Source organism: Vicugna pacos, chromosome 4 (genome assembly GCF_048564905.1).
Source record: "Vicugna pacos chromosome 4, VicPac4, whole genome shotgun sequence".
In the NCBI taxonomy this organism is placed as follows: domain Eukaryota; kingdom Metazoa; phylum Chordata; class Mammalia; order Artiodactyla; family Camelidae; genus Vicugna; species Vicugna pacos.
Genome location: NC_132990.1, coordinates 30,952,335 through 30,965,906, shown reverse-complemented (window position 1 = coordinate 30,965,906; position 13,572 = coordinate 30,952,335). Strand labels below are relative to the sequence as shown.

Below are 13,572 nucleotides of genomic sequence, written 5' to 3'. Positions count from 1 at the left end.
AAATGGATACCTTGAAAAAATACAATAATACTATCTCACAAGTTATTAATTCATAGAAATTAGAGAGAAATAATAAAGTTGGGAAGGCAAAAAGGTTGTTGGATATATGTGGAGGCATGCTTTTTGGCCAGTTACTGGATAAGTTGCTTAGCTTTGGTTCTTCAACTCTCCAGCCTTGCTAAATGATTGGTGGATGTACCTTTGGACCTCTGCGTATACTATAATATTTGGATTTGCACCATTTATTAATATCATTATACAGATGGAGAACTCACTTAGGGATTTTCCCAAGATGACATCTCTGCCCGTGACTCATCTCATCAGGTGGTGAGTGACCTTCCTTCAGGGTGTGAACAGAGGTCAGCCTTGCCAGGCCTGATAAGAGATGATACATCTTTCAAAGCATAGAAATCTTCCTTCCTCTGCCACACAGGACACCTTCTCTCTGAGCCATCACTTTAGAGGTCATGTTTGAACTGAGTACTCCCAGCTCTCTGTCAAAAACTCACTGGAGAGGGATGGTACTTGAGAATGCAGTACGTATTCCAATCTCAGTACTTAACTTAGACTACCGTGTCAGTTCAGGTTACCCCAGAATTACCCATTTTAGCCTCCATAGCTTCACCCTTCACAGAGATGCCTTCATTGAGTTTCATTTCACTGCTGTGTCCATTTATTGACAGGATATACAATCACCATATGTGAGAAGCATTGTTGTGGTTTTTATAAGGCTGTTGTTAAAAGGTTGAGTGCTGTGCCTTTAATATTCCTGGAGATAAAATCTTATTTATAATTTAATATCAAAATTTTATTGGATCATCAGGGGGAAAAAATTGAATTTTTCTTTTACTAAATTCTAGCTAGAATTTAATTAACAGTTCTGCCAGTTTTGAGCATAGGCAGAGGTGGCATTAGCAATTTCTGTGACTGTTCACAAGAGAAATCATATTACCATTGTAACAGAGATCTCAGAATATTACTTACACTCATCGTAACTTTGAAACTAGGATATTAATAGTTCTTAGATCTTTCCCTAGGTATTAATATGTAATACATTATTAAAGAAGTATAGATATTATACCACTGATTTTTTAAAATATTATTTCAGTATAATTTTGTTCAGGTAATCTGGTATTTTATTTTATACATTTAAAACTATTGTTCTGAGTAGGGATCCACAGGCACGCATGTTAACCAGGGGAGTTCATGGCACCAAACACTCCACTCTCAGTGGGCCTTCCTGGCATGTGTGCTTGTGGGCTTCCAGGCTCCCTCAGACCTGGTTCAGAAGTTCAGAAGGCTGTGATGACAGTTATTAAAGAAATACAGTTAACTCTTGAGCAAGATGGGTTTGAACTGTGTGGGTCCACTTCTGCTTGAATTTTTTTCAATAAATACAGTACCTGTATCTCACATCATAGATCTGTAAATTAACTGAGTGAGTAGAAAAGTTTGTGTTTGATTAGAGATCACAGTGTGTGGAATCAGAAGAGTCCTGATTCTCTCCAAACTGTTTCACCTTCCCTGCCATAGGTGAGTCACTTGTTACTTCCTTTGTTTTTGAGGCAGAGAGAGCAGTATGCAGATTTTTGACTGTGCAGGAGGTCAGTTCCCCTGATCCCTGCGTTGTTCAGGGAAGCTGTATACAATGGAAAGTGCAGAGAAGTACACAAAGAACCAAATAGATAAAATCCCATTACCTAGAGCTACACAGAGCCAACGGCTGAGTACAGTTTTGTCTTACTTCCATTGACCCTTGAACAACATGGATTTAGACTGCATGAGTCCACTCATACGTGGATTGTTTTCAGTGAGCACATACTGCAGTACTGCTTGGTCCTCGATTGGTTGAATCTGCAGATACGGAGGGCCGGCTGTAGAGTTACATGTGGGTTTTCAACTCTGCGAGGGCAGGGGCGTTGGCACCCCTAATGCTGCATTGTTCAAGTACCAGTGTATTCTTTTTTTTCTTAGTTGTGTGTGTGACAAGCCATCACAAAACTTTGTGTCTTAAAACAATGGCCCCTCTTTAGCTGCTGATTCTTTAAGTCATCAATTAAGGCTGGGCTCAGCTGGGCGCACTTCTGTTTCAGGCTGGTTACCTCGTTCATCTGTGGTCAGCTGCAGAACAGCTTGCTTTCTCTTGGCCAGGCTGTCTCATAAGTCTAGGCCTTAGTTCCGGTCAGCGTGGTCTCTCATCTGCCAGCAAGACAACTTAAGTTTGGTCACATGACAGAGTCTAGGGCCCCTGGGACCCAGCAGAAATGTGCCAGAGGCTGTGCACTTGCATACTATTATTTCTGCTGTGTTCTCATGGCCAAAGTAGACTAAACCCAAGGCTAGCCCAGATTGGAGGGCTGGGGAACTAGACTCCAGTCCTTGATGTGAGAAGCTGCAAAGTCATATTTTGAAGGATGTGGAAACAGGACGAGTGAAGGTTTGTGGGTATTTTTGCAATTTACTGTGGTGTGTGTGTCTGTCATGTGTGTACACACAGGAGAACCGAGAGCATGTGCAGTTATGCATTCTGCATATTTCGTCTCCAGGTAGGCTCCAAATCCAAGTTGCTAATTCAACTCTGTGATTATATGGGAGAGATCAAATGTGGTATCTCAAAAGGTGTGTAGAACAGAGGAGATACTCACTAAATCAGAAAAGAAAGAAAAGAAATGGAAGTTCTTTAGGCAACTACTTGGATTCCATTAGTCTCACTTCCTAGTTGGTTTTATTTCTCCTCTGATTTTTTTCCCACGTGTGTTCTTCTGGTTGATGATATCAAGGCACTCGTGGTGGGAGAGCACCTGCTTCTGGGCCCCACTTCAACCTCTCACAAGCTCTGAGATCTTGAAAAAGTCACTTGATCTTGTACCTCAGTTACTGCATCTGTTTACTGAGAAGAGCAAATACTTCACAGAGCTATTGGGAGAGTTTAAGTAGCTTGTGTAAATGGACACACACTGGTGACTGTCTGCATTATGTGTCCCAGGGACTCTTTGCTGCTTTTGTGGAATGTCTGTAACATTTTGTTAGTTAACATTTTTTTTCACATCCCCAGAATTTTGAACTAGTTCTAGCTTTTCTTTGAAAGAAGTTGTGTTTTTTTCTGACATGACTGTTTGTTCATTTCTGCTTAGTGCATGTGAAAGAAAATTAGACTTTCACAACCTTAGCCTGTGCATTAATCTTCAAAAACCATAGCCACTTCTGTAATCTGATGGAGCTCCTTGCATAATGTCTGTATTCTCTGACCAGAAATGACATTCGTAGCAGCAATAGATTCTTAGGCTTTTCTAACAGGAAATATTTTTGAGGATGTATAATCAGTTATGGGATATGCTTGTCAATAAATTTTTCCTGCAAAAATAAATCAGAAATCCTATCAAAATAGCATTATGAAAAAACCTGTTTTCTTTAGTACTCCCCATGAAATGGTCATGCTTGAGGCTTATGAAAATTTTTATTTAGATGAAGGCTGTATATTTAATTTATGTGCTGGCCATCTTTCCACCCAGCCAGTTTGCATAAATTTCGGGTCCTAGCAGGAAGAAAATGGTTGTGGTCTAGAGTCAACCTTTTCTCTATTGAGTCTGTATCACTTTTCCTTTCCCTTGACCGACCACTTCACTTTCCAGACCCTGTGAATTTCACCATAAGCTTTGTACATTTTCCCCCCTACCCACATGCATGCCTCCCCACTTGAAGAAAGAGGAGGAACTTCTTCCTAAAACTCCTCTTTGTTTCCCTTTGCCATTTTCTGGACAGTGAATGATTAGAATCAATCCTCTCCCACTTAAAAAATGTGTGTGTATCCATCCTCATAGTTCATTTTTTCATTTCTTTCTGTTCATTCGGTTTTTCATTTGTTCATTCATTCATTGTTCATCTGGCAGCAACCGTGTTGCATGCATTGTACTGGGTGCCATGGATAAAAAGACAGGTAGGTTGTGGCACTGACCGTGGATTTTGCCCTGTTGTAGGAGGGATGGTCAGTGAAAGTGACATTTGACAAGGGCCTTAAGAGAGTTGTAAACAAAGACTATGGGAACCTTGGAAGTTGGTTGGGGGGAGACCACATTATTTATGCCTTCCTTCTGAAGGACCATAGTTTCATGCCCCATTTGACAAGAATTAGAGTCAGAAGAGGATGAGGTAAAGAGCAGGACAATGATGGTTTGGAGCTGGATAGAGCCTTGTTATGTGAAACCAGAGCGCTGCACATTCGAACATGCAAATTACTGGGGTACAATAGGGAAGAGTGGTTTATTACCCTGGGGCTAGGGTCTCAAGTATGTTTCCTACTTCCTAAAATGAAGCCAGTTAACAGTTGCTGAGAACTACCTGCCCGTGAGTCTAGGCATTTCGTGTAATTCACCCTATTTTATAGCAGTATTATAACATAAGTATTATCCCTTCTGCAGATGAGCAAACCGAGGCTGCTAAAGTTTAACATCCCCAAGGTCACAATAGCTAGTAAGAAACTGAGCTTACACTTCACATTCAAAACATTGTTTCCTTAGAGGGTAAATTTCAATTTTTAATAAAATATGCACAAAGAAACTAATATCTTAGTAAAATATAGTTCTTGCAGTTTTGACCACGAGTGTTTTTAAGGTGGTTTGATAGAGGGGGACAATAATTGTAAAAAAAGTGCTACCAAGATGAAGCCTTGTTTGGCCCTAATTCCAGTCACTCAGGGCCACTATGTTCACCGCACAGGTTGCGAATTTCACGTCTTAGAGTTAACTGTAACTTGTACAATCTTAAGCAGCAGCCATGGTCCCAATTTTGGAGATTCAGAACTCTGCAGACTATGCTTTCACTCGAATTTATCACCACATTTAAGTTGTTCTCTTACTTTGAAATGTGAGATACATTGAGGGGTTGGGTGGAGACATGAAGTAGGAAACTAGGAAGTTACTCTAGCATACGTAACATACTATGACCAGCTGTGAAAATAAAGGAGTTCTACCTCAAGCGAAATGCATTTAAATCACTCCGGTCTTCTTACTTTCGTTCTATGTCAAAATGTTTACACACCTAACTATACCTAAAGGCACAGAAGAATTTCCCAGCCAACCTATCCTCAGTAGAGAATGGTTTCAAGGAGGACGGCATTCTCTTGTTTTGTCAGGCACATGAGGATCTATACGGCAGGGCTGGCTTCACAAGGAGGAGACCCTTTAGATCATGTCTGGGAGGGAGTCGGCCTTCTGTCCAAACCCTTAGCGTCTCTGTCCTTGGCTCTGCACCCCAGGCCCTTGTCTCCTACCTGTACTGTTGTAGGGAACTCCCCAGCCCCTTCTCTACCTCTAACCACACAGGCCTGGATAGTTTTTTCCTTTGTACGGAAACCTCTCTGTGGCTTCCTTAGGCTCACAGGGGAAAGTGCAGACTCCTCAGGATGGTGTAAGAAGTACCCAACTCTCCTCTCCCCCTACAGCCTGACTTCTGGGCCCCAGACCATTTCTAAAGTCGCCTCCCACTCCTCACTCCCCCCCCCACACACCAGCAGGGTCTCTGCAGGGCAGTACACAGTGGGCTGTTCCCTGCTGCTGGGCTTCTGCTCACGCCCAGGACTCGGTGCGTCGTTGCTCTCCTCCCCCAACTCTGTCTGTGAAGGACGAAGTCCTGCTCTCGAAGGCGTGTTGGAGGGTCATCAATCTTGTATCAGCCGCCTGCAGGATGGCTTCAGGTGCACACCTGTGTGGACCTGTTTCCAGGAACGGGCATCAAGTCTTAGTGGTTTTTGTTTGAGTCCTGGGCAGCAGGGAAGGTGCCTGGTGCCCACTGTTTAGCAGCACAAGACTGTTGAAGGAATTCATGAATTAATGACTCTCTGGGCATGTTTTCTTTGGTTTCTGGAAGGAAAAGAGCAAGCATAGCACTTTATCTGTTTCCTACAAGGTGTTTTAGCCTTTTTTTAAGTTCAGGGAAAAAAAGAGGTAAAGCCTCTAATTAAACCAAGGTTCTGAATTGATGACACTGTATTTTCCAGTCATGTTATAAATGCCCCTGCTGGAAAATACTGGGGTTTCATGAGTCCTGGCTTTCTGTAGGTTATGGAAGACATGTCAGACTGATGCCAGTATCTTGTGGATTATGAGACTGTGCCTTCCAGGGCCCATTTAGCAAAGGTCCTGGACCTTCCCAAGTGATTCAGGGCCCCTCTAGTGGGTCAGAGTTTGTGGCATCAGAAGAAACAGGTTGAGGAATAAAGGGGACCCAGTGCTTGAGAGCAGACGTCCTCATGTGATGTTGACTGCCGACTCTGCCTGGCAGGAAAAGGCTTTGTATGAGTTCCTGACAAGGGAGCAATAGCCTTATCCTGAAAATAAAAGAAATGGAAAGCCTCAAATAACAGCAAACTAGTATTTCTTACTCACTGTGAGCCCAGCACTCTGCCGGGCACTTTCCTAAAGCCTTTATTCTGAGATGTAGTCCATGATTTCGTATGGTTTTATGTATGTCCACGTGTGTCTACATGTGAGTGTGTGTGTGTGTGTGTGTACACGTGCATATATATCCTTGCTCTGTCTTCTGAAAAGGTCAGGAGGCAAAGATGCCCTTGTAGTAGTAAGCACACCTAAGCACCTGGATCTTGTTCTCTAATATCTCTGCCCTTTAAAATGAACCACACTCAGGGAAATGCTAATTCCAGGGCTGAGGCAAGATGATCTTGTGACATCTTGTTAAGCCAGAAAGTAAGGAACTGCTAAAAAATAAAACGGCAATGTAAGGGACACAGGAAACCGCTTGCAAAAGGCTCCTTCGGCCAAATCTGGGATAATATGAGTACCAGAATAATTAATTATTGTATGAATTATAAATAGTTGGGGAGGAGGAATTAATAATTCCATACTGGTGATGGGTGGGTGGACAGATGGATGTGGGGAGAGTGGGAGACTTTTGCTTAACAATTTCCAAGTGCCAACTAGTGAATGTGGATGCAGTGCTAGAGCAGGAGAAGTCAGCTTATTACCACCATCATAGGAAAACTGGATCAAGCAGGACTCATCACTGGGTGCCAAATCTAAGCAGAAATGCATGGGAACATGATGTTTGCATGATGTTAAAAGTTTCTTCCAGAGATTACCATTAGTATCACCACTGAAAGGCAGACAGCTGTGTGCCCCCAGATGTAATATCCTGAGAAGAGTACAACAGCGTCTATGTGGTCTTCTGGCCGGGAATGTACAGCCTGAATCTAGTCATGAGGAAGCATGAGACAGATGCTCTGTTGAAAAGGCAGGGGAAAGGAGAGCTGTGTCCTTCAAAAGGATCATGATCATAAAAGACAAAAGGCTGTGGAAATGTTTCAGATTAAAGGAGGCTAAAGAGACATGGAAACTAAGTGCAGAGCTGACTCAAGACTCGCTCTTGTATATAAAGGATGGGAGGGCGTAAAGGCCATTGGCTCATTTGACAGAATTGGAATATCCATAGTTGATTTAAGTATGATATCCATGTGAAATTTACTAAAGTTAGTAATTGTGCTGTGGTCATGTAAAGGAAAATTCTTAATTTCAGAAAATAAACATAGGTGTATTTTGGTGTAAAAGCCCATGATGTGTGTAGTTTATTCTCAGATGGTTTGTGGCAGGTGTTAATATTTATATATACACATAATTTATATATATATATATATATACTTGAAAACATACAAAATGGAGACAAAGTGCAAAAAAAGGTAAAATGTTGACAATAGAAAGAGATAACAATAGATGAATGTGAGTCAAGGGTCAAAGAGCATAAGTGTGTTTTTGTATTATTCGTCTTCTTGCAACTTTAGGTTTGAAATTATTCCCCAAATAGTTTCAAAATTAAAAATATATATCATGACTGAGTCAGAGATTGCTTTCTAAATAGATATTTCTTTTATTTTCTGTCCTTCTCCTGTTTGTCTTCTCTTGTCTTTCTCTGCGCCTTCCCTAGAAGTCCAAGGCTGGGGAGAAGGGCATCTCTGTGGGCCAGACGGTCATCACGAAGCACCGGAACACGCGGTACTACAGCTGCAGGGTGACCGCTGTAACATCGCAGACCTTCTACGAGGTTGTGTTTGATGACGGCTCCTTTAGCAGGGACACGTTCCCCGAGGATATTGTGGTGAGTACGTTCCTGGGGTGCCTGCTCCCCAGTTTACTTTTCTGTATGGCTAAACCAGCTGAACATTTCAGGACGCTTTCTTTTGGCTTTTGGAGAAAGGCCTTTCACTTAACATTTGATTCAGTTATTGTGTTTTCCCACCACAAAGAAATATTGCTATCTAGAAGATTCCTTAGCCTTCATTATTCTAAATAAGAGGTGAACTTAATTCATCTTCCCAAGTTCTTTTAGTAAATGAGAAATATATGTGGCCAGAAACATAAAATATGAATTCACCTATTCTTTTCTGTCACAGAGTGTTTATATATTTGAACTCCTTTATTGCTGCTTTTTCTTTTTGCTTAACTGGAGAATGTGGCTTTTATTAATCTGACCTGACAGTGACATCTGTGATCTGACAGAAACATCTGTGATGTTTCGTATGGGAACAACAGAAATCTCACAAGAAAAAGGCTCTGACTTTTACTGAGTTTCTTAGCCGTGGTCTGGAGTGGGACATGTGCCTATCTGTCTGTCTGTCTGTCTGTGGGTCCTGGGGACTTGCTCTTGAGCAAAATGTTTCATAAGAGAAGCACTTTCAGCAGAAGGTGTTTGTGATCAAATCAGGTACCTGAGACCAGGGTTGGTGTTCTGTAATCTTGTTATACCTTCTCTATTTAAGGTAAGTGTCCATTTGGGGAGCCAGGCATCAATAATATGGTTGTAACTTCTGCCTTGTCCTGGGTCTGTTGATGCTTTGCCCTCGTTTGTACTTGGAAAGACGTTTCTTAGTGACTCTTTAAGGGTGATAATTATGCATTATGTGCACTTGATAATTAAATGTAACCTTATGAAATTGCTTATAAATATTTCTAGAATCTTGGTCTCCCGGGGTTGAAGAAACATGATTCGATCAGCTTTGTTATATTTACTTTTCTATGCCTTTAAGAGGAACAACTGTGAAAACAAAAAGTTACCTTATTTGAAAGATTTTAAAGCAAGTGAATTTAAACAGATTACAAATCCCAGGACTTGATCATACACCAAAAAGGTGGATGTGTTTCTTTGCAGAATCCTAACTGGAGCTTTGCTTTACTGCACTGCCAAACAGCAACCCTTAGTTAACACACTCCCCTTGTTTGATGAGGTCGTCCATTCCAGCACATAGTCTGCAGTCACTGGGTGCCTGCTGTGTGCCAGGCATCACGCTGGGTGCTGGCAAAGATGATGAAAAAGAAGGTGTGATTTGTGCTCCGTCTGGAGGGAGGCAGGCTGGTAAATGGGTGCTTTCTAGGCAGTGTGATAAATGCTATAAATGAGCCAGAGGCAACTTACACCTGTTGGATTCAAGAGGCTAAGTCTGAGATGGCACAGAGTCGGGAAGGGGGGACACTGACGGACGTGTGCCACGTGCCAGGGCTGCTTCAGGAGCTCGACGCCTGAATCATTTCATCCTCACATCCTTACACACTCGTTACTACTGTTTTTCGCATTTTGCTGCTGAAGAAACTGAGGCACAAAGAAGTAAATCACTTTCTCAGGGTGACGCACAGCTAGTCAGTGTCAGAAAGAGTATTCAGTTTGGCCCTGGAGCCTCTGCTCTGACCCCCTAGGCAGGAAGGGCATGTAGAGCAGGAAGGGAAGGGGTGTGCGAGGGCGGGAAGGCATGGAGCCCCCGGTGCTCGCCAGCCCTGGCCAGGCCGCACACTTATGTCAGAATCAGCCTTCTTTGTGCAGGTTGTGAATGCTGAGCCAACAAGAGAGAGAAAACTTCAGTGGAGAGCGTGGTGGGGACAGGATAAAAGACTTTTGAGCACTGATCCCAGAACCTGAGCAAATCAGATCTTTATCCATGACAGTGTTTAATGAATCCTGAATTCCCTTTCACTTCACAAGCCTCCACGCCTCTCAGGCAGTTTTCAGCTTTCTTGCAATGTCTTTAGCTTGTTCATTGGAAGAGTGGCTGTGATCTTGGTTTTCTTGAAATCCCACCAGCCTTTCCTTGGACTCTGCGAACTCAGACAAGTTTGGTTTTAAGTATTTGTGGGTGTTGTAAGAACAAGTCTCTAAAATTGATGACTGTTTAGGAACACCTTGGCATTTAAATCAAGAATGAAAAACTAAAATTCTTTAGTGCTTGTTTAGCTCTTCCTTAGCATATCTGATAAGGATTTGAGGTTCAGCCGTGTGTGTGGGGGGGTCACAGCTCTGGCCTTGGAGGGAAGTGGCAGCACTCACACTGGCTGGAGTTGACATTGATTGGAGAGGGGGCATCTATATAAATTTGTGTAAATGACAATTTTCTCAGGGAAGAAATTATAACCTTCTTCAAGCAGGTCTTTTCTCTTTTATCCAGTCTTTCCTCCCTCAGTATTCCCCACCACCCTCTTTCCTATCTGCTGCATTTTTGGTTACTTGTTCTAGACCTCTTACACCAACCAAGTAGGAATATTTCAATCATGTTCTGTTTTCAAATTTTGCCTACATTCTAATAAGATCACCATTACTTAGCTGCTGTGGCCTCTTCCTCTTGGTTCTCTTGGTGCTGAATGAGACATCCCCAGCTTTCCTTCTTTCATGACTCTGTAGGGAAGGCTTTGTTTTTCCTTATAATATTGTGTTAGAGTTCTCCAGAGAAACAGAACGAGTAAGAGTGTGTGTGTATTTAACACATATAAGTAAATGCATATTTATACATATTACATATATGTGTGTGTGTATATGTATATGATTTATTATAAGGAATTGGCTCATGTGATTATGGAAGCTTACAAGCCCTGAGATCTTCAGTCAGCCGACTGGAGACCCAGGAGAGCAGATGGTGTAGTTCTAGGCCAAGACCTAGCAGGCTGAAGACCTAGGAAGAGCCAATGTTTGAAGTCCAAAGTCAAGTGAAAACTGAGTCACAGCTCATAGCTAGTCAGGCAGGAGGAGTTTCCCCTTATTTGGGAAAGGATCAGCCTTTTTGTTATATTCAGGCCTTCAGTTGACCGGATGGGCCCTAGGGAGGGTTGTCTGCTTTGTCTATCAATTCAAATGCTAAAACCATCCAGTAACACCCTCACAGACTCACCCAGAATGATGTTTGACCAAATACCAAATATCTGGGCACCTGTGGCCCAGTCAAGGTGATGCATAAAATTAACCATCACATATATTAACTTGCATGAATTATTCTGGGGCATATGAGGAGACCGTTTACCTCATGGTCCTCTGACTGCTCTGACCTGCAGATGCTCTGACTGGCATAATGTAATTTCCTTTTCTGTGAAGCAGCCACAGTTTTGGTTGGCTTTGTAGCACTCTGCAGATCCACTCCATTGGCTCTGTGCTTTGTCCTGCTCATCATCTAGGTTCCCAAAAGGCAAAGTCATGGATTTTATACAGCAAGCTTTTAAAATGTAAAGAATTATCAGGGATTGATTGGAGTCTGTGTTTCCACCTGAAATTAATGACAGCTACATGATTAAATGCCCTTCTAGTATGTCAACTAGGCTTCGGCTTGGTATGGGGGATTTGATGTTGTGTTTTAAGACATAATGTGTGTGTATAACTAAGTATATAGTCAATATTCACATATAAGTTATATTTATTTCCATATGTGATATAATGTAAATACATTTATATTACCATTTTTCAGCCCATGTGGATTAATTTTTACGATCGTCCCACTTCCACCTTTGATAATCATCGACATTAGAACTGTCTTCTGGGAAATGGGAACTCCGCTTGGTACCCCATTGGGGAATTTCATCAGGAGATAAGAAAAATGTAACCAGGTCTTTTTCTGTCTCAGCATCTTACAGATTGGGGCAGAATAATTATTTGATGGAAATACTAAATGTATTCCATATTCCTCAGAGAAATCTTGTTTTCCTTAGCTGATAGACCTGTGCCGTCTGAAACTGGGGGTAGAAAATGATTTTTTTCTTCTGTTTGTCTGAAAACTCTCTAATCCACACAACGTGCTCATCGGGTGTGAGTGCCGCTGGGAAGGCTCTTTCATCAAATGCATCGTGATGTCAGTGTAACTGGCTAGAGGAGAACCAGCTTCTCTAAGCTGCAGCTGCTTGCTAACCAGAACTGCTGTCCGGGTACAGCACAATTTCAGTCTTTAAACTATGAAAATAAAATCTAGAATGTCAAGTTTAATTATCCCAAACTGTTTATTTACATATAACATAAAGATAGCCCTTTATGAAACCGGATGCTTTAGTAAAGAAATAACATGCACCTTATCTATGGAATCACTGTTTACAATCACTCTATAAACCCAACAGAAGAGAAACCTTTAATGCAGACTGGCCTGTCCATGTTTGAAAATAAATTTCCTGGGCATTAAAATGCCTTTGTTAGGGTTATGGGACTGCAGGGAGTGTTTGGAGCAGTAGGGATGAAACATTTTTTGAACTACCAGAACATTTCTTTCCAGACCTAGATAGTTTATTTCTGTGATAGCCGGAAAAATGTCCAAAATCTCTCTTCTCAATAGTACACCTGCAGAATGTGTGTATCAGCCCCCAGTTAAATTCAGTGTGCAGTCTGTAGCTGTCAAGGGAAGTAATAAACGATGTATTGCTACACTCCTCCATCTGTCAGTCTGTGAAACTGCGACACACTTCCTGATGAATTTTTTGTCTCCTACTATTTTGATGGGAATGAAAGTTGCCCACTGGAGAGACTTCAACAAGTATGGTGATTCTGGGGCCCTCTTTTCGCCTTTGCTAATGCCTGGGATTCTCGAGCACGCTCATGGTGACACTGAGTGCTGGCTCCTTCCTCCTGTCGGCACTGGGAGCTCATTTCAAGGGAGGAGGATGGGCAGTGTGATCGGGATAGACCTAGGATGAGCACTTAACATTCACCACTGAGAGTGAGGAGAGAAGCAGGACCATTCAGAAATTCGACAGCAAGAGTCCATCACTGAAATTTCCACGAGGACCTGCTACATTTTTCAGTGTCTGTTGAAATGTGAAAAAAGCCCAAGAACTATGCTCTTCAGGATTCTAGGGATGGATTGTCATGGCCTTCAGTTTTTGTGGGCTGTATGTGCAAACTGAAATTCTCAGAGCTTATTTTTCCCTCAGTTATAGGCGAATTGCTTAAACTTTCAAGCCTCAGCTTATTTTCCCCACTAAAAAGGGAATAAAAATTTACAGCTTCTGCGATTAGCGAAAGGACTATATGAGATAAATGCCTGATACGTGGCAGGCACAAAATCAAACATTTTCAGTTATTAACTTCAGTCTGTAGAAGTTTTTTTTTTCTGTTTTCCTCCCTCATCTAGTTTATGTTGCCCTTTTCTGGTCTTGATGAAATTTGGCTAGAAAATGTGTTCTAAGAACTTTGTTCCTAATTGTTAGGTTAAACGGGTGTCTGTACGTGTGAGATTTCACTGACTCACCTTCCACTTGCCGTAAAGCAGTCCTGGCATCTTTAGACTTTATAATAAAGAACCTAATTCTCTGCATGTATGCATGTATTTTTCTG

General features: G+C 41.9%; 1 protein-coding gene across 4 annotated transcripts in view; it reads left to right on the top strand.

Moving 5' to 3' along the window:
• KDM4C (lysine demethylase 4C) overlaps positions 1–13,572 on the top strand; it is a 360,071-nt gene that overhangs the window by 312,224 nt on the left and 34,275 nt on the right. For 3 of the 4 annotated variants that reach the window (XM_031676953.2, XM_015242581.3, XM_072959464.1), the window contains one exon: positions 7,933–8,103. In XM_031676953.2, the coding sequence (XP_031532813.2) occupies positions 7,933–8,103 (171 nt within the window). Of the gene's footprint in view, positions 1–7,932; positions 8,104–13,572 lie in introns of those variants that run through there. The other variant, XR_012071960.1, reaches the window with a different exon arrangement.